At 41.9% G+C, this 24,577-nt stretch overlaps 1 protein-coding gene and 2 non-coding genes across 22 annotated transcripts in view; all 3 read right to left on the minus strand.

The window, feature by feature from the left end:
- Window positions 1-877: 877 nt before the first annotated feature.
- Window positions 878-24,577, minus strand: part of PUM1 (pumilio RNA binding family member 1) — a 128,155-nt gene continuing 104,455 nt past the window's right edge. For 14 of the 20 annotated variants that reach the window (XM_036868433.1, XM_036868388.1, XM_036868378.1 and 11 more), the window contains 8 exons: window positions 21,807-22,074; window positions 20,347-20,476; window positions 18,393-18,527; window positions 14,358-14,495; window positions 11,913-12,038; window positions 10,603-10,724; window positions 5,866-6,058; window positions 878-2,732 (listed from right to left, as the gene is read on the minus strand). In XM_036868433.1, coding sequence (XP_036724328.1) covers window positions 2,601-2,732; window positions 5,866-6,058; window positions 10,603-10,724; window positions 11,913-12,038; window positions 14,358-14,495; window positions 18,393-18,527; window positions 20,347-20,476; window positions 21,807-22,074 — 1,244 coding nt within the window. In that variant the 3' untranslated portion in view covers window positions 878-2,600. The remainder of the gene's footprint in view (window positions 2,733-5,865; window positions 6,059-10,602; window positions 10,725-11,912; window positions 12,039-14,357; window positions 14,496-18,392; window positions 18,528-20,346; window positions 20,477-21,806; window positions 22,075-24,577) is intronic. The other 6 variants (XM_036868441.1, XM_036868423.1, XM_036868328.1 and 3 more) reach the window with 2 other exon arrangements.
- LOC118887239 lies at window positions 4,910-4,994 on the minus strand. Its single transcript, XR_005017935.1, has one exon. It is a non-coding gene; the product is annotated as a small nucleolar RNA SNORD103/SNORD85 (small nucleolar RNA).
- On the minus strand, window positions 17,398-17,482 carry LOC118887247. Its single transcript, XR_005017936.1, has one exon. It is a non-coding gene; the product is annotated as a small nucleolar RNA SNORD103/SNORD85 (small nucleolar RNA).

The following is a 24,577-nucleotide window of genomic DNA, read 5'->3' on the forward strand; positions in this document are numbered from 1 at the left end:
TGGGGAATGACCCGATTACAGTCACTAAAGCAAAATCAGGTCCTGGACTTGAAACCTCCATTAGCTCAGCTACCTTTCTGTCCCTTTCTTCCCAGGACCCACGGGGCCTGTTAGTGACCGTCCCTCACCCTTGGGAGGGGACCATGCAAAGTCCCTTCTGCACGCACCCTGACACTCCACTTTCAGCACCAACATTCGTCTAAGTTTCAGTGGTGGTTTTTTGCCAAAGCTGCTTCTGAAGCAAAAGGTGGTAAAGAAGGGAAGGTGGGCATCTTAAGGCACAGGTGACAGGTACCTCAGTGAGCTAGAGCCTCCTGAACTCAAAGCTGGAAGAGGTCCCTTACGTGATGCTAAGATGAGCAACCTAGGATAATGGGCCAGCCTGGGCCGGCCCTGGTGTCTGGGCCCGGAAGGGCAGGGTGTGGACAGGAGCAGCCCAGACAGAGGAGAGGAAAGGGGGCCTCTCAGGGCAGGGAGGCCTGGACAGATGCCTTACCTACCGCCCTGCCTCAGAAAATTAGGAGCCAACACTTGGCCGGGAGACATTTGTAATCTGTTGAATTCTAATCTAGACCCTGGGCCCACAAATGGTGCAGAGGCCAGAGGTGAATGAAGAGCACCGCAGAGAACCAGGCAGATCGTGGGGCTCAGGCTTTTTGAGAACGCGCCCCGTGATGTGTGTACACAGACTCTGGGCCCAGGAAGGCGAATATTCTGATTTTTCAATAGCAGTTGGACATCCTGATTAATGTGGTTATGCCTTTGATTTTGAAACAAAACACAGAACAAAACAAGCAGAAACAAAGAGGGACAAACAAGGAAAGGGCTGTCTGTCCTGGGGCACTATATTGAAAAAAAATAATAATAAAGCACAAACTCAGATTCCAAAGTTCTGTATTTTTCAAAATAAAGATCACACATTGTTTAGAGACAATCTACACAAGAGTTACAAAAAATAGTTGCCCAGGCATAAGCATACACAGGTTTGTTAATTATACACATATGGTTACAAGTGTGCTTGCAAAAAAGTTCATTGGAAATATACACAAGGCTCTGGAAATGTACACCGTGTAGTGTTACAATTCTATATTCAAACAAGGAAAATTGACAGTATGTTACATTCACTTACAAGTAGACAAAATGCAAAATACAGTTCATCTTCTGTACAAAAAGGGGCAATTCACACTTTACAAGGTGAGAGGGGCTCTGATTGTAAGGAAAGTTAGGGCGGGGCTGAACTTTGCACGTCCTTTTGACTGTCACAAAATAAGCAAAACATTACTTTTTTAGGATTAAAAAAAAACAAAACCACTAGTATGAACTGAATCATCTTGAATAACATTTAGAAAGGATCTTGCTACTATCTGACTAGGTGACAAATAAAACCAAGCTATTTTTTTCTTTTTAAAAGTTAACTAGGCTGTATAAAGAACATTTATTCCTTCAAAAGAAAAAAAAATTTACTTCTGGTTGAAATTACAATTTACAATATACAACACTATATGCTACGACCATAAAAGGTGTGAATATACACTGAATGCACAGGGCTGGCTAATTTTCTTTTCTTACCAAAAAACGTGTTTATGTTGATTCAAACTTCTCCACATTTACATTACAGGTATACAAATGTACAATTGTACAATCAAAAGTATGTTCGACTACTAGGGTACATTATAGATACAGATTAGACATCAAAACAAGAAAATACTACAAATTTGTATATATGCAAAGTCTACACCAAGTATACACTATATATTTATAGAAGCAAGACCAAAAGCAGAGTTGGATTTTTTTTTTTCTCATGCTAAATAATCAGATTTTGCCTTTCAATGTTAACAGAAAAAAATCCAGTAGGCAGTAAACAATTATACCCGCCTGGCCTTGAAAGACATTCTGGGTGCTCACATCTCCTCCTCACAAAACAGACTACACTATTTTCTTCGGCATAGTAGTCTCCAAAAAAGGCAATTTTTAGAAGTTTCATAAACTTAATGTCATAAACTGAAGCTTTAGCAACTCTGAAATGATTTTCATTTTATATATATATATATATATATATTTTTATAAACATTGTTAAATGCCAGTTTGGGGTCATTTAACTAAAATTCAAACTTCTCAGGTTTTTTTGTTTGTTTTTCTTTTTTACTAAAATGAGGAGTTGGGGAAGAGCTATTTGCAAAACTTGCCAGCAAGGCAAATGAGTTAAAAACCTTTTTTCTTTTTTTTTTTTTAAACTTTTTTGTTAAACCAACCACCCTGAAAGTTTCCACATGTGGAATATAGATACAACGTTGAACAAAATATGTGGCCTCCCATGTACATTGGTTACCTATGTACAAGTATCCTATACACCAGTAAAACAACAGGGCAATTAGTCAATTAAAAAAAATAATTAGTACATGTTATGCGTAATAAAATTAAACAAATTTACAAAGGCTTTTCCACTTGTGGATTTGATTCCTTTTTTGGGAGGAGAGGGTAATCCTGGAGCAACCATTTACCCATTTCAGATTCTACACTAGAACATTTCTGGTTGCTGGTTGGATTCACCAGTGGGCCAGTGAGGTCAGTGGGAACAAGGGGAAGGGGGAGACACTGCCTCAGATAATACCATTAGGGGGGCCACAGATGGGCCCTAAGTCAACGCCATTCTTCATGTAGTATTTCTCCAGCTTGGCCAGAATGTGCTTGCCGTAAGTGTACTTGCGAAGAGTCGCGATGTGGGGCCGGATCTGGGGAGAAAGCAGAGTCCGCGTCACTCTGGCCTGAGGCAGGTTCGGGCGGGCTCCTGGGTAACCTGCTCCCAGGCACCACAGGGCGCCCGCCAGCACGCACGCCTCATAAGCAACACCTTTCACTGGCTCAACCCGAGCCCCTGAATTCTCAGGCTGCACTGACCGAACAGATGAGGGGAGCAGCTCCTAGCCTAAGTGCTGAGGCAGGACGTGAGAGCTCTGGAGGTCAGACAGCCACAGACCACTTCCAGAACAGTATGTGGAGAAAGTGCATCCCAAGACTGACAATCACACCGTCCACCACCGCCTGCACTGCGTCGCCCTCAAGGAGGCTTTTGGCCCCTCTGGTCCCTCGCAAGGCACCTCAGCTCTCCTGAGCAGCGGGGGTTTCTTTCTGGGCACCATGAATCTTGTGCTCACCACCTGACCCTATTCTCCAGTTCAGAGAATCACAAAAAGCTACTAATGATGACAATAAAAATGACTAACATAAGCCAAGCACAGGTCATTTTGAAGCTTCATAAGAGAGGTGTGATTATCCCCATTTCACTGACGAAAAAATGGAGGCACAGTAGGTAAGTCACTCAACTAAAGTCAAATGGCTAATAAGGGACAGCAGAGGTATGGGAACCCCACTGTCTGGCTCCACCAGAAATTTTTTTTTCCTCCAGAAATTATTCTGCTCCCCACTGTCTCTCCTGGCTCTGCTCCAGTCTCACCCTTCACCCCCTCCCAGCACGCTCGGATCAGCCCTACGAGCACCTCTTCTGCTCTCTGGGCAGACCCCCGTCTGCGAGTCCTGTGCATCCCAGACAACTCGGGAGGCGCTTCCTCTCTGGAACCCCCTTTCCTCTTCTGTCAGTTCATGGAGCCTTCTACATGCCTCAGCTACAGCACGTAACACGCTGTGTTCACAATCATTTGCATAACCACCAACCGTCCACACAGACGGTGAAGACCCACCACATTAACCTGCTTCCCCATCGCAGCTCGCGCTTGTACTCAAAACGCAGGACAGTGCACAGGGAAGACGGGTGCTCTCAAGCCTGAGCGCTCTAGGCAGACTGTTTTGTCTGTTTCGTTGTGCCCTCAAAGCAAAGAAGGATCAAGTGGCTCTAGAAACCATTTCTGCACCCCACACAGGACACAGACCTGTACCAGCTATTATATTCTCACCTAGGAGCCTGTCTGGAAAACTATTCACAGTCCTTGGCTCGAATTCTGAGCTGTGTGACCCAGACCATTTGCCTAACCTTCCTAAATTCATCTATAGAAAGGATGCCACACTTTCATTTGGGTTGCAGTCTGGACTCTATACACAGCTGATGTTTTGGTCACTAGAACTGGAGGCTCCAAAACCCCTTGCTTTTGGTAGCTCTTCTTTTAGAAACTAAGTGAAATTCAATTCATTCACCTGTCTCTCCCCAGGACTGGCTCACTGGCTCACTGGTGAGACCACTTAACCTTTACACCTGTCCTCTTCCAGACAAAAAACTAACAACACATGTGCATGTACGACATTGTTGAACTCCATTTTTCACTTGATTTAAAGGAAATGCTGAACTATTCTAACAGTCCCCTGTCCAGTCCTCACTGCCTCATCTCCCGCTGCCTCCCCTCCTCCAAGTTACTCATCAGCCAGGACCATTATTTGAAACATAAATGTGATTCTGGCACCACAGTCCCGTCCCACTGGAGTTGCTGTACTTCTTCAAATACACTGTCTTGTCTCCTGCTTCCAAACCTTCAAGCTCTAGGTTCCCTCTGCCTGGAAAAGGTTCAGGGCTTTATTCCGATGTCACTCTCTTGGGGAGCCTTCTCTGCACCCCACATTAGAAGAGGCACCCTCCACATTCTCCCACAGCTCTCCCCAGCACTTCCCCAGCATCGATGTAACCATCTACGACACTGTTGTGTCTACCAACACAGTGCCCTGGTAAAGGAGTGCTTGCTGTAGAGCATGCGTGCTTGTTAACTATTTGTTGAATGAATGAATGAACTCCCAACATGCCGTGTGTCTCCAACATTCCCTCTGCCTTCACCAGCGTCTTGACATGTCTATCTGAGTCTCACGGCTTAAGGACTTTGGACTCCCCAGCCTTCAACTGCCATTGCTGACACCAGCGCAGTGTTCTGTTGTGTTCCGTTTTGAACTGGAAGTGGTGGGTGCCTTGTCTGGCTCAGAACTCGAGTCCATAACAAAGATTCTCATTACTGAACTTTGTTCTCAGAGAGGGCAAGTGGCTCATCATTGCCAGACCACGGCCATCCCCTCCATCGAGAAGGGCTGAGTGAGTTCAGAGCCCAAAGGCTGAGGGTTCAGATCAGCAGCACCTGAAGGCTCACGGCACTGCCTAGCGCAGACACAGGGTGGCACACCTGCCTGTGGGCTGGTCAGGCTTCCCGGGCCCCGTGGTCTGTGTGGGGCCCGCTGGACCTGCTCCATGACTGCTCTGAGGCCACTGGCCTCTTCACGTGCTTTCTGTGCCAGCTCCCACTCACAGCACCCAACAGTTCAGATTTCTGTCCCTTTTTTCCTAACTCCTCTGTAGCCCAGACTTCTCCTCCTGCAAAGCCTCCCCTCAAAGCCTCGGGCACGTGCTCTCACGTCTCACCACTGCTTCCCGTCACCCTTCCCCACGCGTGCTCCGTGGGCAGAGCTCAGTCTCGGCCATCTCTGTGCTGACGTCTGGCACACAGTGGGCACCAGGTCAACGTGCCAGGCCAGGCGCTGCCCTGGGCAGGCGCTCATTCAGTAAACGGTGGTGGAATGAATGATGAAAGGGAAGAGGGAGGAAAGGAAATAAGGCAAGCAGGTTGATTTGCTGAACTGAGAAGCTGGTCTCATAGGAGCCAAGGGGTAGAAACATGGGCTTAAGATCGGGGAGGGGACTCCCTCACAAAGACTGAGTTTAACACTCACACCAGTGAGTTACTGATAGAGGGCCGGCAAACACAGGGATAATGGCCATTCCAGATAAAAGGAAAAAGAAGCATAGCATGAGACACAATCCAGTGACAAACTCTGCACAAAGAAGCAAGATGTCCACCCTCCTTTGCATTTCAGAAATGAGAAGAACCAAGGGCCCTGCACTTTCTCTCTGGTTGAGATCTGCACAAACTGGCCTACCTTATGCATGACGATCTTCCTCTGGGCTGGCTCTGCCACATCAATCATCTTCTGGACCACATAGTTGGCGTACTGGTCCTTCATCATGGTGTATAAGGCACTGTGGGGACCATCATTCATGGTGCACACCTCGTCGATGAGCACAGCGCGCTCCGTACGGGAGGCATGAGTGACACACTTCTCCACAACATTGCTGTAATGAGATAAATCCAGGGACAACTCTTAGAGGGACCCTGTTAGGCTGTGCTTGTCTGGCCTCTGCCCTGACCTCAGGATCAGCAGCAAAAGAGCTCTTAATATCTTTAGAAGATTAATTCTTGATCTGTTTGGCTCTATGAGACTCTACCTTTGCCATCTGTGACTTCCAATGTGAACCATGGCCGAGACCAGGTCTTGGAGGATACCAGACCCAACTCTCTAACAGGTGAGGGTAACAAGCCCAGGTAAGTGAAGGTTCACAAGACTGGTTAACTGCTGAATTGGTTAATGAGCATAATTTCAACAGGTATCAGAATCTATCAATTCTTTGCTCTCCTCTGTGACCTTAATGAGGCCAGGAACAAGTCTCACTTACATCTAGATCCCTAGTGCCAAGCACAGAGCCTGGCACTACAGACTTGGTCTACAGACTTATTGGGTGAAGGAAGATACACGCAGGAACCAAAGCCCTCATTAAACTACTTCACGCTGCCTCTGAAGAACAAGAAGAACCCCCAGGAATGTCCGCATTTCTAAACACTTCACAGATATATAATCTTGGGAAAGGAAAAAAAGAAATGTGGTTACATTAAATCAGAGTTCTTCTACAATCCAGAGGGACTGTAGCAGCTGATGAAATTACACCCGGCCATGCTCAAGGGCACTCACCATCCAGGAGTGACTGACTACTCGTGAATGTTTGGTTTTGTTAAGTCAGCACTACTCTGCATCTGTGGCTCTGTGGGTATGAGGAAGTTGTGTGATGTCAAAGAACAAGAACAATACTTATTCTTTGTATTTGTATTATTGGAGCCAATACTTCGCAGAGAGAGCATTTGGTAGGTGGGCCTCGCAAAGAGTTCATGACTGGGGGAAGAGCTGCTCTGGATCATAGGACACTCAGGTAGAAAAGGAACTTTCAAACCTAGCTAATGCAGAAAGCTCTGTTCTGACAATCCTGAAAGACGGCCATTTAGCCTCTGCTTGGGAATTTCCAGTGATTTGGAAGTGATTCTAGGGCATCCTACCATACGAGTGAACGGCCTTGTTAAACACTCTTTACATACTGAAATAAAATATGCTTCCCTGAAATTTCACCCATTTGTCTTAATTTTGCCTTCAAGGGCTGAAAAAAGGATGTGTATACCCACTCCAGAAGCACCAAAAAAGCAGAGATACTGTCTTACTCCTTCTTTCAAAGGCCAGCCCCCTCAATAATTGAACAGTCATCACAAATAACCATCACCAGAACAAGTCCCTATATTCCAGAGGTTTTTAAACCATAAGAGGGTGTTGCTTCCATGGAGCTCTGAAAGGACCCTCTCCATGTTACCTGATTTAGCATACTGAGTATTTATTATTCGCATGCTTTTATTTAGAAAACAAAATTCTCAAGCTAAAAATGTCCAAGAACTACCATCCTACCAGCTATTTTTTCGATCTTCCTTCTTAAGATACACAGAGTGAATCAAATCTGATAATCAATCAGGTTTAATTAAGACAACAGCCTCTCCCTTCTGATACAGCAGCAATATGGGAAAACTTTTACCCCCACCTTCCTTCCAACAGTACTATGCAATTCTAGCACGAGCTGAAGGTGTGGCATGTGGAAGTGAATATCCTAATAGCCACCGCCTTCTCCCTTAGCAGAAAAGGGAGTTAAGACATTACTGAGCTGGTTCAGTAGCACAAAGCCAGTCACAATCTCCAAATGTTCAGGCAAGGAACTCACCACTTTTTAGAACTGCCTGGCTGAGTTGTACCTTCATCCACCCGAGGCCTGCTTCCCCTACAAAGTGGTCAGGATTAGAATAGGATTTTCTACTAAACTAGGTTGCAGACAGGACACACATTCTTCTGGGTGGAGGACTGAATCCTCAGCAGTGACCTGTCTTCCAAGAAAGTAAGCAGGTAGATCAGCTACCACCACTTGGTAGGATCACCGATCAGGATCCCACTTGGCCAAAGGCTTCCTTCCACCTTAACACACAATCCATCCTGTTCCAGTCTTTAAAGTCTACTCTAGCGTTTCTGAAACTGTGGTTCCCAACCCACTTATGGCTGAGGAAATCAACTTAGTGATTTGAGACTGGTTTTTTCTTTTAATGAAACAGAATAGTAAGTGTCAGAATTAATTATGAGCAATGTATCTTCAGTTACGTGTGTATGCACATGCCTATGCACTCAAAGTCAGTGAAAAATTTACTTTGTGTTCTGTATTACCATCCAAAATGTCATAAGGTCACTAATCTGTTTAATTGATTTGTTTCTATTATTTGATTTTCAAATTTACTGGCTCCTTCTTCTGTTATCTCTAATTTACTGTTGAAGCCATACAGTGAATTTTATTTCAGATGTTATATTTTTCTACTCTATAATTTCCATGTTATTCTTTCTATAATAAAGCTTCTAATTCTCTACTAACATTTATCTTTCCATTTCATTACAAGCATATTTTCCTTTACATCCTTGAGCATAATTAAAATACTTTATAATACTTTAAATACTTTAAAATAGAGTATTTTAAATACTAATTACTTCAAAATATAATAATTTTATAAAATGCTTTATAATCCTGCTCTGCTAACTCCAACATCTGGGTGGTATAAACTATTCATTGGGGTTTTTTCTATTTTTTTCTTTTTTCTTGAGTATAGGCCACATATTCCTGTTATCTAGACGTGGCAAATGATGCACTGTATAAACAGTTCTGTCATATTCCTCCTAAGAGTGTTAATCCTTCACCGCCCCCCCTTTTTTTGTACGCAGTTAACTTGGCTGAACAAAAACTGCAAAATTCTCCCATGTAGTAGGCAGCAGATGAAACCTCAGTTCAATTCTTTTAGCCTTAGTTGGGTTGCCTCGAGTTTGTCCTATACAAATGAGGTTCAGGAGTCAACCAGATATTTATAAAGTTTAAATTTAGGCTTCCTCCTCCTCCCTGGTTCTCTTTCCAGGATTTCTCCCCTGTCATTTTGTCACTCCCATGGTCATCATTTTGTCACTTTCCTAATTATAGTCAATACCGTATTATAAATTTCAAAGTTGCTAACAGGCTAGATCCTTAATGGTTCTCAACATAAACATGATAATTATGTGACATAACAGCTAATGCTACTGTAGGAATCATATTACAACATATAAATGTATCAAACCAACACGTTGTACACCTTGAACTTGCACGATGTTACATGTCAATTATATATCTCCCCCTCCCCAAAAAAAGGATGGGGAGGAGGACGGGGAAATTTCCCCAGTGCAATTAACCTTCTTCCAAGTATCAACAACCTCCCCTACTCCTCTCTGGTTATCTCCCTGCTCTCTAATGTCTTCAGGTAGTTTTGGGCATTTTGTCAACAATTTATTAGTTGTTATCTGTGAGAGCATTGGGCCCAAAGTAGCTACTCGGTCATTATCAGAACACAACTCTATTATAATATTAATACTTAACACTATATCCAAGAGTGAGATATTAAATACACTGAACAAGAAAGTAAATAGGACAGCGACCCCAAAAAAAGAACTAAGAGATTCTGTCCCCTATTTCCCTGATCCTGGCAAATGTCCAAAAAAAGCAATACAAGGTCTAAGAGATGACCCTGATGTGCTTAGGCTGTTGAGACACTGGATCTGTGGGTGCTTTTATTTCTTCTCTCTGTTTTCCATGCTGTAATGTTATAAGATTTCACAAATTAAAAGTGAACAGTTTAAAAACATCAAGGTTGTATGAGTCACACCTGCCTTGCAATTTATTTTAAAAACTAGAGAAGAAAAATATTCCAAAAATACAGAATACTATGTTATGTGTATGATAGGATATACAGACTCTACTCAGAATATCACACCACTAAGCCGCTGGAGGGCCATTCATTCATTCATTCATTCGGCTGCACCTGGTCTTAGTTGTGGCATGCGGGATCCTTACTTGTGGCATGCGAACCCTTAGTTGCAGCATGTGGGATCTAGTTCCCTGAGCAGGGATCGAACCCGGGCCCCCTGCATTGGGAGCGCAGAGTCTTAGCCACTGGACCACCAGGGAAGCAACAATTTCTTTTCCAACTTCTGCCACTTATAAGTTACCTAAGACATCTTCCACAACCTGGGAATAACTAGTACATTTTATTCTTGGGCTGGTATGATACGAAGACTGAAAAGAGATTTTTAAAAATACTAAGGCCCATATATAGATATGGTCACCTGCCCCTTAATTCAGGTATCAAAGAGGAAATTGAGTAAAGAACATTTCACAATTCCAAACAAGTAAGTTACTAAAATACCCAGTTTACCAAAGTACAAAATGTATATGCTTTAGAAACATATTCCCCAAATTTCAAAGTGGCTAACTCTGGGGGAGTGAGGAGCCCACTAAGAGATGTCTTATGTTTCATACTTTGTAGTAGAACTCTTTGACTTTTTTAGCTATGTATACTTTGAGGAAAATAAACATTAAAACAAAAGAAGTATGAAAATTTCTCTAGAGCTGAAATACTATTTAATAATCTCTTCTGGAAAATAGTCCGAGTAATTCAAAGCACATACCTTGCAAATTTGTGCTGACTCAATACAAGTACATTCCCTCGAATTTCTGCTACAATTTTACTTTTATCCTCAGGACGACCATGCTCCAATACATGCTGGATTACATAATTTCCATATTGATCCTATTTGAGAAACAATAAGAGAAATTTTTAAATTTATATATAAACAGGCTCTATGTTACTTAAATCCTTATATCTAATCAACACCTATCTTCCTGTAAGACCATGATGGCTTACCTGAACACTAATGAACACATAAGAATTTTTTAAATGGATAGGTAGTGACAATTTTTCCCTGTCATTACAAAACAGGAACACATTATTACTAGACAATGGAATGTTTCTATATATATATTTATGCCCAAAGGTCCTAGTCAGGGTCTTCATAAAGTACTATACACAAAAAAGTAGGCCTCTTCTCATTTAAAAAAAATAAAAAAAGAAGAGAAAGTAGGTGGGAGTAAAGAGCTATTTTTCTCTCTAACAGAAATATACAAATGGGTCTCTGCGCCTGTCTTTAACAAAGAAACACTGGAAATACTCACAACACCTAACTAAATAACATCACAAGCACACAATGGAGATACTCATCTAAAGAGAAAGATGCTTTGAAAGAATAAGTGTGTGTGAGCAAGGAATTACAAAGGCAGAAACATGTATTTGTAAGATGTAAAAAATTAAAAGTGCACATATAATGCTTTTTAAGAAGCGCCTATGCCAAATGTGCCTGCTTCTGGACAGCAGGGTTATGGGTGGTTTCTTCTGTTCTGCTGCTACTTTCTGTACTTTCAATCTTTTCTACAATGAGTATTTAATACACTTATAATCTCACATCTCTCACCAAAACAAGCAACAAACACTGCCCAAAAAATTGCTTCAGGACAACATACTCTATGTAGAAAGTGTTCAAATAGTATGATATGGGAGACAATTTTAGTAGAAGCAAGACAAAGTACCAAAACTAGAAAGAAGAAATCAACTAATCCACTTAGTTCATTTGCAAAGATGAAACTGATAGACTAAATGGCCTGCCTAAGTGGCCACAGCTAGCTTAATCCATGACAGAGTTCTGGCTTTTGACAGTTCTTGGCAGATCTCTTGATGAATCAGAGGCAGATCTCAACTCCAAGGCCAGGGTTCTACTCATTACCCCTATTCATAAAACACGAACCAGGCTGGTGCAAATGAAAACTTGCCCAGAGCTTCAATGGGCATTTTAAGCACATTAACCTCTTCTGGAACAGATACCTGTGCTGAGAAAACACAAAAGCCCACAGGTGTTTGCAGTTACTCTACTGGCAACTCCACTACCTGTACAAGTTGCTCTGTGTGCTGGTGAAGCTCCTCTAAAATAGGGAGTGTCTGGTCAGGGAGACAGTGCTCCAGGATCCTCTGAATCACTCGGCAGCCATAAGGATGTGTGGACAAAGCAAACACCTAGGGCAGACCAACACAAACAAGAAAGCCAAAAATAACAGTTGCCACTTTCAGTGCTTCAGTATTGTTAACATACATTATCCCATTAATCTTCCCAATGACCTTGAGAGATAATCATGATTATTCTCAGTATACAGATAAGAAAACTGAAGCTCCTAGAAGTTTACATAATGTGCCTACAGTCATATAGGTAGTAAATGACAGAGCCAGGATTTTATTTCCTACTCTGACTCCAAAGCCCAAATTATAAGTATGGCATTTAAGTTCTCTCTATGTACAATAAGGTGAGCATGTATGTGCGAGGAACTCATTTCTTAAACCCATTCTAGGAATTCATAGATGAACACAAATTCAGAGCTAAGAAGGACCTTATTGAGAAAAAGCTTATTTAGAAAGGAACAGAGAATTGGTCAAGGTCACAGAAAACACACTTAGTTAAGAGTCCACAGTGTCAAAGGATGGGTTTAAAAACAGAAAAAAGAAGGGCTGGGATCAAAGCCTGAATGCTTTCACATAACTACACTGTAATGTTCTGAATTTTAGCTTTATAAAAACGCTAAACACTCACAGTCTGGAACAACTTGACTTATTTCACTCAACATTATGTTTCAAATATTTACTTATAATACTGTGGGCTTCTATCGTTTATTCTGTATATCTGTATAGTATAATGTTGGGAAAGTATGTGGTTTGTTTTTTGGGGGGTTCCAATCCTCTCCTGATGGACATCTGGTTTATTTAGTCTTTTCCTATTATGAGAATAATGCTGCTTTAAACATGTCTAAATACATCTCATGGTGTACATGACCAAACATTTCATCAGGTATATACCTAGGCCAGGAGTGCTAGATCACAAGAAATATAAATGTTGAACTTTAAAATATACTAAATTATTTTCCAAAATGGGTCTATTCCCACCAGCAGTGTATCCAGATCTCACATCCCTGCCAGTACATAGCAACCAATGGTAGAAAATGGTCTACGGGACTTCCCTGGGGGTCCAACGGTTAACACTCCACGCTTCCACTGCAGGGGGGCACAGGTTTCAATCCCTGGTTGGGAAACCGAGATCCCACAAGCCGCATGGTGCGGCCAAAAAAAAAAGAGAGAGAGAGAAAAGAAAGAAAATGGTCTACTATCTGTGGTCTTATTTTGCATTTTCCTAATTACTAATGGAATTTATTTTTTCATATGTCTACCAGCAATTTGTGTTTCTTCTGTCTATTCAGGCTTTAGGCCCATTTTTCCATTAATTTGTATTGTTCTCCTTGATTTCAGGAGTTCTTTATATATTCTGGTTATCAATTCGTTGGCATTTTCCATCTTGAAAATATTCTCTCCCATTCGGTGGCTTAATCCTTTTACTTTCTTGTATATTTCACACACACACACAAATGTAAAGATAAACAGATCTACTCTTTTTTTTTATTAACTCAGAAAATCCCAATAATCCTCAACTTAGTGTCTGTAATCTACTTAACCACTGCAGTTTAAGTGAGCAAACCCCAAAACCTAAACAATTCTAAAATCCCATTTCGATCTAGGCTTTAGCAGTTCCCATGACTACACCTGAAAATCTATTTGGTACTTCCAATTTTTCCCTTTTCAAAAACAAAAACAAAAACAATTTCACACACCCAAAAAGATGTATTTTACTCTCTTGTCCCACCTAGCTTAGGAGACTGGGAGAAGGTTGTTTTTTGGCAAAAGAAATTAATGATAATAGCCAATTAAGGGGCAATTCGGGAAAAACTAGGGTATGACAAAATATCAACTCTGCTTGGAAGTTGGTGCTAAAAGCACACTAGTCCTTACGATATATAAGTAAATAGGAGAAACTGGAAGCTATCTCTGGTTGCATGCCACTTAACAGAGTTCAAACCAACCCGATCACTGCCCCACCCAACCCCCCAAAATTAAGGAGCACCTTGTTATTTTAAAGACGTAGTGACACATAACCTGTAAGATTAGTTCTGTAAATAATCTAAATTTTAAAACATGATAAAAACTTTTAAATGTCAAGATAAATAGTACTTAACCAAAGGAAAAAATTTATTCTTCAAATATCTGATGACAGTACCTCATCCTGACATGAGCGGATATCTGCATTAATGATGGAGAGAAGACCCACGGACAATTAAGGGAAGAACCTTGGGTGCACAGAGCTAGGTACCTGACCCCACTGAATAGGACTGCTACTTACTGCAGTCTAAAGTACACTAAGCCCTTGAGAACACTCCACAAACGCCATCCTGTTCTCTGCTCACAATGGAAACATCCATCAACTTGTTTCCCTTATTTCTTTCCTAAGGCACTTACCTGTCCCTTAAACGCATCGATGATAAACTGCAAAGATTGGGGTTGCACACATTCAATGCATTTCTGAACCACGTGATTGCCATTCTGGTCTTTCACACACTTTAGGACATGGCCATCTAGTTCCCGAACCATCTCATTCTATTGGAGACAAGGAAAGAAAGCACCACCAGAATCACAGAGAGCAAACACCTGGATGGTCAACGTTCTCCTCACCAAACACAAAAGCACCGAGCAGGGAATCCACGATCATGGAAGTGGGACAACTCAGCTGTGGCACTCTGACAACCTGGTAACAAACGAAGACTGGAGTTTTTCCACATGTTAACAAACTTCCTATAATACTAACCAGTCTTTTTTTTTTTTAATTTTATTTTATTTTGATTCTTTTCTTTTTTAAAATATTTATTTATTTATTTGTTTTTGGCTGCACTGGGTCTTTGTTGTTGCACGAGGTCTTTCTCTAGTTGCAGAGAGAGGGGGCTACTCTTCGTTGCAGTGTGCGGGCTTCTCATTGCAGTGGCTTCTTTTGTTGCGGAGCCCAGGATCTAGGCGCACGGGCTTCAGTAGTTGTGGCTCGCGGGCTCTAGAGGACAGGCTCAGTAGTTGTGGCACGTGGGCTTAGTTGCTCCACGGCATGTGGGATCTTCCCAGACCAGGGCTCGAACCCGTGTCTCCTGCATTGGCAGGAGGATTCTTAACCACTGTGCCACCAGGGAAGCCCAATAATAACCAGTCTTAAGAAAAGTTCTCTAACTTGCAAAAGACCTCTCTGGGAGTTACCAAAAAAGTGCAGTCATCTTCAAATTATAAACGAGCCAATATCAAATCAACTACACTGTATTAGAGAATTTCACATACAATTCATCATGTTTTCCCATGAGAACCCTGTAAAGTACATATTACTAAAAATGATAGTAGTTAATCTAGAGCTTACTCTAGGCTAAGCAGACCTCTAAGTGCTTAACATGCTTTGACTCACCATCTGCCTCACAATCCTATGCAGTGGACACTATTACAGATGAGGAAATCAAGGCACAGACAAATCAGCTGACTTGTTAAAAATCACAGACCTAGACGTGCTCCGATTCAAACCCAAGCAATCTGATTCCTGTGTGTGGCAGAACAGACCATGCCAGCAAACCACCTGTCAAATATTACCCTGCACACCTTCCTCCACCCATATATGTGAATATATGAAGATATTGAGTCTGAGAGGGGTTAAGTAATGTATTAAAACTACAGACAGTGACTGAATCAGAATTCTAGCCCGGTTTGTGGCTACAAAATGATCTTCCCACCAGGCCAGACTGACTGCAATGTCAGCTGGAGCAATATTCTCAGTTAATGAAAAGTGTCCAAACTCAGGGAAATACAGAAGGCCAGGGACTTCCCTGGTGGCGCAGTGGTTAAGAATCCGCCTGCCAATGCAGAGGACATGGGTTCGAGCCCTGGTCTGGGAAGATCCCACATGCCACGGAGCAAATAAGCCATGCGCCACAACTACTGAGCCTGAGCTCTAGAGCCCGCAAGCCACAACTACCAAAGCCCACGCGCCTAAAGCCCGTGCTCTGAAACGAGAAGCCACTGCAATGAGAAGCCCGCACACCGCAAAGAATAGTAGCCCCCGCTCGCCACAATTAGAGAAAGCCTGTGTGCAGCAGTGAAGACCCAACGCAGCCAAAAATAAATAAACTTAAAAAAATAAATAAATAATTTTTTTTAAAAAAGGCCAATGAGTAAGTGACTGTGTGTGTGTGTGTGTGTGTGTAGTTGCGTTGGGATTTTGACTGGACCCCATCCCCAAACTTGCTGCCTCAGGTCTCAGGCATCCTTAAGCTGAATACCTGTACCACAGCTGGGCCCTGGTACTTGCTGCCCAATTTCCTTGCTATATACAATCTCTATGTATTAGTTCCACTGTGTTGACTCCATATTTATGGTAGAAGACTACAAGCCAGTTTATAATGGTGACATTTGTGAATGCAATGCCTTAAATCCCTGAGATGTTAAACATGTCAAAGCAACTAAACGATTTTCTAATTAAAGAAATTCAAGACTACAATGCCAGGGACTAAACAAGCAAAACACAAGAGACTCAGGAAAGTTTCCTGAAGCAATTAATCAAATGTCAGAAAAGAATAATTTATTACAGAAATATAATTATGGGAATGATAAATAGAGAAGGACGCCTACATAAAGATAAACACAAGGGACACTTCTAATAATCAAAATGAAGGGGAGGGGGCTTCCCTGAATATTTTCTTGAGCCCAAAGAGGTAAAAACTCCACTGGAGATGAGTTTATTTCAGCTAAAATACACTTACATCTGGAAAAGAGTAAATTATTCATACCAGGAACAGTAGTTTAGACCCAGAACAAGAATCACAGAGAAACCAGACCAGGAAAAGATACGCAGGAATAGCAGGTAGAAAGAACAATTGCCAGGGGGAAAGGAAAGGGGGGTAAAAAACTACTACAATGTAGCCATTGGATCAGGAAAAAAAAAAAAAAAAAACAGTAAAATCTGAAACGCTGGAGACAAAATCAGCAATTTATCATAATCCTGGGAGAGGGCAAAGATGGGGGAAATACCTGGGAAACCGTAATTTCCTGCTTGCTTTCAGTAAGCGGGCATTATGGTCAAGAGAGGGAAAAAAGTTCCATATTCAAAGCAAACAAGAAAATTAAAGAGGAAAGATTCAGCCATCAAATTCTCGCCCCCGAACATCCCAGGGAAAATTAGAGCTGACAACGATCGGAACATAAAAGGAAAACAAACTAGTAGCTTCAGCCCTGCTTCTAACTACTCACACACAGCACCCCTATTACTGCTGTATCTCCAGTACTGGGCACTAAGTGAATGAACTCCCAACCTGCCGTGTGTCTCCAACATTCCCTCTGCCTTCACCAGCGTCTTGACATGTCTATCTGAGTCTCACGGCTTAAGGACTTTGGACTCCCCAGCCTTCAACTGCTATTGCTGACACCAGCGCAGTGTTCTGTTGTGTTCCGTTTTGAACTGGAAGTGGTGGGTGCCTTGTCTGGCTCAGAACTCGAGTCCATAACAAAGATTCTCATTACTTAACTTTGTTCTCAGAGAGGGCAAGTGGCTCATCATTGCCAGACCACGGCCATCCCCTCCATCGAGAAGGGCTGAGTGAGTTCAGAGCCCAAAGGCTGAGGGTTCAGATCAGCAGCACCTGAAGGCTCACGGCACTGCCTAGCGCAGACACAGGGTGGCACACCTGCCTGTGGGCTGGTCAGGCTTCCCGGGCCCCGTGGTCTGTGTGGGGCCCGCTGGACCTGCTCCATGACTGCTCTGAGGCCATCGGCTTCTTCACGTGCTTTCTGTGCCAGCTCCCACTCACAGCACCCAACAGTTCAGATTTCTGTCCCTTTTTTCCTAACTCCTCTGTAGCCCAGACTTCTCCTCCTGCAAAGCCTCCCCTCAAAGCCTCGGGCACGTGCTCTCACATCTCACCACTGCTTCCCGTCACCCTTCCCCACGCGTGCTCCGTGGGCAGGGCTCAGTCTCGGCCATCTCTGTGCTGACGTCTGGCACACAGTGGGCACCAGGTCAACGCGCCAGGCCAGGCGCTGCCCTGGGCAGGCGCTCATTCAGTAAACAGTGGTGGAATGAATGAATAAGAGGGTGCAAGTGAAGAAAACTGGAAGGTGGGTTGGAAAAAAGTTTTGTCTGTCGAGGTGGTCAGTCTAGGTAGAAGAAAAGGACAACCTTACCTGCTTCAACTCTTGCCAAACAAAAAACCCACCTCTAAAATCACACCTACTAAAGACTAAGGTCTGGTCAAAGGGAAGAGTGTTTGAAACCACTGGTTTTAACACAAGACACTTGATCCACTATAAACTTACAAAATTAATTGCACGGTTCATGCCTGCCATGCACAGAAGGTAGCCACAAGCACCAAAGAAAAACTGTGAAAGAAAACTAAAGACTGACAAACTTACGAGGTTCACTACATGTACCATGAAGAAACATCAAACACCAAGAGAAAAGTTAAAGGGGAAACTTACAATTACCTGCTGGTCTGAGGGAATAAACTCAAGAGCTTTCTGGATAACACGGCAGCCATACATCTGCAGTGCCAGTGACAGGACATGGCCTCGAATCCGTTCAGCCAAAGCCAGCTTCTGTTCAAGGCTGCCAAACTAGACATAATGTGTGGGTGAACACCATTACTTAGGTAGAAAGAAAGAAACCAGAGAAAGCAAAGCATTCATTATTCTGTATCAACCATTGGCATACCTCTTTTAGCCCTGTATTCTATGATAAACTAAACCTTTTGTTTAAAAAGCCTTTGTTTCTTCAAACCAGTGGTTATCAGCCTCTGATTATAAGGAACTCTTTTTAATGTCAAAAAACTTCTCAGATATCCAACTGGAGTAGTTTCACTACTAGTATCTGCTAAACAAATAGGCAATTCCTCAAAGCTGCCCTTAACTCATCAATACTATTAAATATACCTATATGTCCAAGAGCATTTACATTTATTCTTAAAACAATAGTACATGTGGAAGACATTGTTTATTAAGGCTTTAGACAATGTCTGGGGAAGATTCAAGAACTTCTTGCAACAAATCTACATCACTTCAGTTGTCTGAGCCCCATAAGCTGAAAACGAGTTCTTCTTTCATCTCTATGAAGTTTAAGCCAAAGCACACATGCACACTGCTCTGAATATACTGTTTTATATTACTATAAGAATTGATAATGTCTGTTTATACAAGTCAACAGAATAGGGGGAAAGTTAGTAAAATCAAGGGGTATGACAGCACAATGTTAAAACTCTTCCTAGAATGTTTCTCCATCCCTGGCTTTTTATTTTCATTTGAATAGCATGTGAGACTGGAAGAGACTTTATGAATAAGGCTGCCCAACCCACTCATTTTCCATACAAGGAAACTGAAGTCCAGGGACATTCTCTAAGCCAGAGAAGTTCTCTAGCTTGTCCCAAATCATACTGCTATAACCCACTGTTCATTCAGCCACCCCTAGCTGCATTAACCTCTGGAGCTGGAGAGCTCTCAATTTTTATATCTGCATTCGAAAGTCAAAATTACAAGAGTCGTGTTTAGGTTGATTTCTTAATCCGTAGTTGGAGAATTCAGAGTCAAAGAACTTAGGTCTTTATGAGAAAAGATGGGAAGACAGAGGCTGTGAGTGAGCCATTTTTTTAATCTTCACACAAACCAAACAAAATAAGATGTAAGAAGTTTACAAATTTCTTTTGTTCGGCGGCAGGTAATGTGCAGAGTTGCAGCATTTTCCCCCTGTACCAGATGTTTCATCTCAATGTTTCACTCCTTTCTGGATTTATAATGGGGTTGTTGATACCAGTACACCACAGCTACAATGGTTAGCAAAAAATCCCTGCCTTTCTGACATTTTAGTTTAGAAGAGGAAATAGACATTAATCCAACAATGTCGTTAATCCTTTCCAAGGAAAATGATACCAAGAGTGGACATTATCCACATTAATGAAGGAACAATAAGAAATCAAGGCTGAAGGATCACCCAAGAAGCAGCATTTAACAATCCTCATGACTGTGGTTTATGATGAAAAACACCAGAGTTGGTATTCAAAGATAATTCTCTAGGAATCCGTTTTTAAAAATTCATTTTCAGAACTTTACTGTGGTCCTGCTAAAATTATCTTACAAGGATTTTTCCTCCAAAAATGACACTTTTAGTGAAACTATTTTAGCAATCAGAAATATTGTGCGGGATCCTAAATGGGGAGAATGGTTCTACAAACACATTTCTAAAATACACTAGCATCATCTGCTTGGGTATTTAAATGATGCACTACTGCTAATGAATTGGAGAAACATTTAAATGTGCTTCAAAAGACCACTCACGCTTCATTTTGAGGACTGGAATGAAACTGCAATTCTAAAAACAGCTAATGAAAATCAAAATGCTATGGAGACTGTCTAAAGTCAAAGGATAGAAAGAACAAAGGCTTACTTCAAAGAACTTCTGAATGACGTAATTTCCAAATACATCCACCATAAGCTGGTAAGCGGCCTGGAGGATTTCATTGAAGACAAGCTGGCGCTCAGCTGGTGTGGCACGCTCAAGTTTCAGCTGAATGAATCTGAAGTACATAGTAAAAAGGGCAATCACAGCATTTTGGGAAGACTTGGAAAGTATATAAAGATTAGCTCAATTTATATAATGTGTCAGTTCTGAAACTAAATGTATGTATGTGATGTGCATATACACACACGCACAACAGTGTTATTTAAATAAATCACTTGAGCTCACTTCAAATTGAAGCATTACTGAAAAGGAAAAAAAAGTTATATTGTGAAGTATCCCCTAATTTAACTGAGCTTTTAGAAGTATATTTAAATTTTAGTATACTTCATTACAATAGGACATGTATTTATGTGTGGGATTGAGGGGGAGCTGAAAAGGGGGGGCAGGAAAAGAGAGAAGAGGGTGAATGCAGCACAACACAGGGAGAACTCTACCGGACTTTTTCTTTTAGGAACCAGTCCAACATCAATAAACTCAAAGCCTATGGTCCTTATTATAGTCTTTAACGCACATTCATACGAAGCAGTACATATTTATTAATGATGTGGAACAGTTGTCATCTATGTGCAGCTAAAGTAGTAGCTATTCAGTTTGCCTTTTTTAGCTCAGGTGACTATATCAGAAAAACCATGTTCTTCTCCCAACCTGGCCTTTAGGGTCTAAATATGAGAAATCCTTGCCCAGTAGCAAGCTGGCAGAACTTAAAGAGGAGGTAGGTTCTTTGGGGGTTGTTTTGGTGGAACTGTCAGAGAGAAAGAAAGAGAAAGGGAGAGAGAAGGATGGATGATGTCACCATAAATCTGCTTTTTCCTGAGGACCAGGGTCCCTTTCTGTGAAGTCCATTGGAACAGGGAGGGGTAAACAAAGCTAAATTCTGTGTTTTATAATAGCATCTTCTAACCTCTGTGCAGACTCTCACTTCTACAGAATGGAACAACAAAGAAAAGTGGTGGCACCATCTTACTCCTGAGCCCAGAGATCCAAATTTGCATTTGAATAGTGTCTCTTTGAGAGCAAGATTCTTAATAGTGATTAAAGTAGAAAAAGTGTACACATGTCTTTGTGTTAGTGTTTCTGTATTTCTTAAACTGCAGACATTCTGGGAGGTTCTCGTGAACAAAGGAACACCAGACTAATCTTTCAGAAAGGTAAAAAGGTTTGTTTCAGCATGTGATCCAGATTACTAAGTGGCTATTCTCAATCACTTGTGTATCTGGTGACTCTCATAGCCACATCCCTCTGAAATAAGTAACAGGAAGCATACTAAAAAGCAAACTTTGTTTCAATTATTATATGGCAATTTACTTAATGTATACCTTATCTGAAGCATGGAATTTAAGGCATTAAGATTTCAGTTACCTTAAGTGGCAAAGCCAAGTCCTCACCTGGACCCATGCTGGTCTTGGGAAAACTCCATTATATGCCCAGCAATCTCCCGCAGTTGTAAATTGGGATACCGGTTATTTCGAAAATCTTCCAAAAGCCTGCTCCTGCCAGAGGGCATGACATCAGACATTCCATATCGCAAACGGGAAGAGGAAAAAAGGGTGCTGCTGGGGCTGAAGAGGCTGGAGGCACTGCTGGCGCTGCGGTACTTGGCTTCAGCGCCTGGAGCAGCAGAGATGTATCTTCCACTGCCATTTGTGAGTCCTCCTGTTGGTTACAGAACAGGAGAACTCAAGACTCATTCTTAACGAACTTTGTTCAAGAGAGGAAAAAGCATCCTATACATGAAATCCTGCATCACCTCTGATTTCTTTTCAATTCTGCTGCTTTCGTGTTAAGATTCAATTCTATTAGTGCCACGACTTTCATAAGACAAACTCACCAAGCTGGAAGAAAACTTTTGCACAAAAATTGAGAGGGGAATGCTATTAACCATTGATAGGAGACTGCTAGCAATAATGGAGCAATGGTTAGTGTAGCCCTTAGTAAATGATGAGGAAAGGTCCTGCTGTGTGAACCAGCACCTGAGCACCAGGATCAGAAAAGACAAAATGCACAGAGACTTCAGTGGTTTTCCACTCTGATCTCTGTGGAGATTCCTGCCATCAGTGGATAATCCCCACTCCCATCTGAAACCCTCCCTTAAAAAATAAAAAAATAAAAAAATCTGGTTTTTTTTTTAGGGAACCCAGATTAGTCTGTTTTATATAGTGGACCTCCCAAAAAAGCTTTGAAGGCATGGTTTTGCCGCTAAATAGAAGTTTGAAAATCACTAAGGCAACCAAGGCCAAGGATTAGACATAAGGGATAGAAAAAAAGGATGTGTGCTTTGAAATGGAAGGTTTTCCAGTTCTTCACCAGGAATGGGCAGCATCTAACTCCTTCTACTGGAACAGAGCCTGAAGTGATTGCAGTAGCAACAACTTTCGGGCTACCGATATTGCCGTTTTGACTGCTGACAAGGGAATAATCATTGTGAATCCGAGACACATAAAACAGAGATAAGACTGAAATGCCTATCAAAAGATAAAACAGAATTAAAAAATTATGAGTATGTATTTTCAATATTTTTTTTTTACAATAGAGGGGTTTTTTTTAAACTTTAGATTGTACTATAGAAAGGATGTGAAGCCCTTTTTCTGTTTTTTCCCCCCATTCCTACATTGCAAAGTAGATAAGAAATACCATTTAAACCACAAAGAGTGTAGGTAAATAACAATTCAGGAGCCATGAGAAAAGTCACCCAACATGAACTGCCTGTTAACTTCTACAGAGTTTTAATGAACGTCTGGTCTGGAGTTTAATGGTAGCTACAAAAAGATACTCAGCTTGGATTTCTCCACAGAATTCCAGGGCCCAGTTTCAAAGGTCTGGGTCTCAATGAAAACAGTGGAACTGAAAGGAAATGGCTCAACGTTAAATTTTGTTTAAATAGATAAATAAAAATAGAAACTACTTGCTGAGCATTTGTCCTATGCCAGGCTCTATGCTAGAAGTATTTCATATCCACTGTCTATCAAATTCTCACTGGCATTACGGAAAGGGAGTTTTTAATTCCCATTTATGTAACAGAAAATTAAGGCCCAAAGAGGTGAAATGCTTGTCCAAAGATACAAAACCCAAAATTATCATGGCCAGAATCTGTCACTGCCCTTGCAACTACACGAGACTCATTTTCAGACTCAGTTATATAATTTTCTTGTTCTAAAGCAGCGGTCCCCAACCTTTTTGGCACCAGGGGCAGGTTTCGTGGAAGACAATTCTTCCACGGACAGGGCCGGGGGCGGGGGGGTGGGGTGGGGGGGGCGCAGGATGGTTCAGGCAGTAATGCAAGTGATGGGGAGGGATGGGGAGCGGCAGATGAAGCTTCACTCGCTTTGCCCGCCGCTTACGTCCTGCTGTGCAGCCCAGCTCCTAACAGGCTGCCGACCCTGTTCTAAAGGACATTGTTTTTCTTGTCAAAATTCCATAATATTTCTTAATCCAAAGGAAAACATTTCTTTAAGGAAAGGAGAGAGGAGGTTTATAAGAAAAGAGAATAGTAGCCATATGACTGCTCTTTATTCCATTTCAAAAACAATTCTTTCTACCCTGGCTTGAGATAGGGGACAAACGGGCAAAGAGGTGGTAATCAGGCAAGTCAGCAGGTACTGGGAGAGTGTGACAATAGCAAGTAACTTGGTTAAGAAGAAGGAACGGCATGAACATACAAAGCTTTGAAAACAATTTAAAGGTTAAGAACCTGGTCACTAACAAAGGCACTTAGGGAAAAGTAACATATCAACAGATAAACAATCAAACTCTTAAAAGGCCTGACAAACATCCAAATTAACATGCAAGGTAGGAGACAACAGCATTCTGCCTATGGAATGTGTATCTCTCTAAATAAACTCTCTTTCACTTTAAAAAAATAAACATGGAAGGTGGCCAGGTCCATGATGACGAGGCTGAATGACAGGAACCAACCCCGAGCACTGCCCTTCCCCTACACTTCCAGTTATACGAGACAACAAATGCACTTATTGTTTAAGCCACTCTTAGCTGGATTTTCTGTTACTGTGGCCAAAAGCATACTGACTAATCCGTAACATAAAGGGCTGGAGTGACTACTGGGTAGATTTATACACCTGCCCTGAAGTTTTGATTTTTGGCTTTGGTGTCCTTGGATGCCAGACAGGATACACAGACACACATATACACACACAGCTTT

The sequence above is a fragment of the Balaenoptera musculus genome, chromosome 1 (assembly GCF_009873245.2).
Source record: "Balaenoptera musculus isolate JJ_BM4_2016_0621 chromosome 1, mBalMus1.pri.v3, whole genome shotgun sequence".
In the NCBI taxonomy this organism is placed as follows: Eukaryota; Metazoa; Chordata; class Mammalia; order Artiodactyla; family Balaenopteridae; genus Balaenoptera; species Balaenoptera musculus.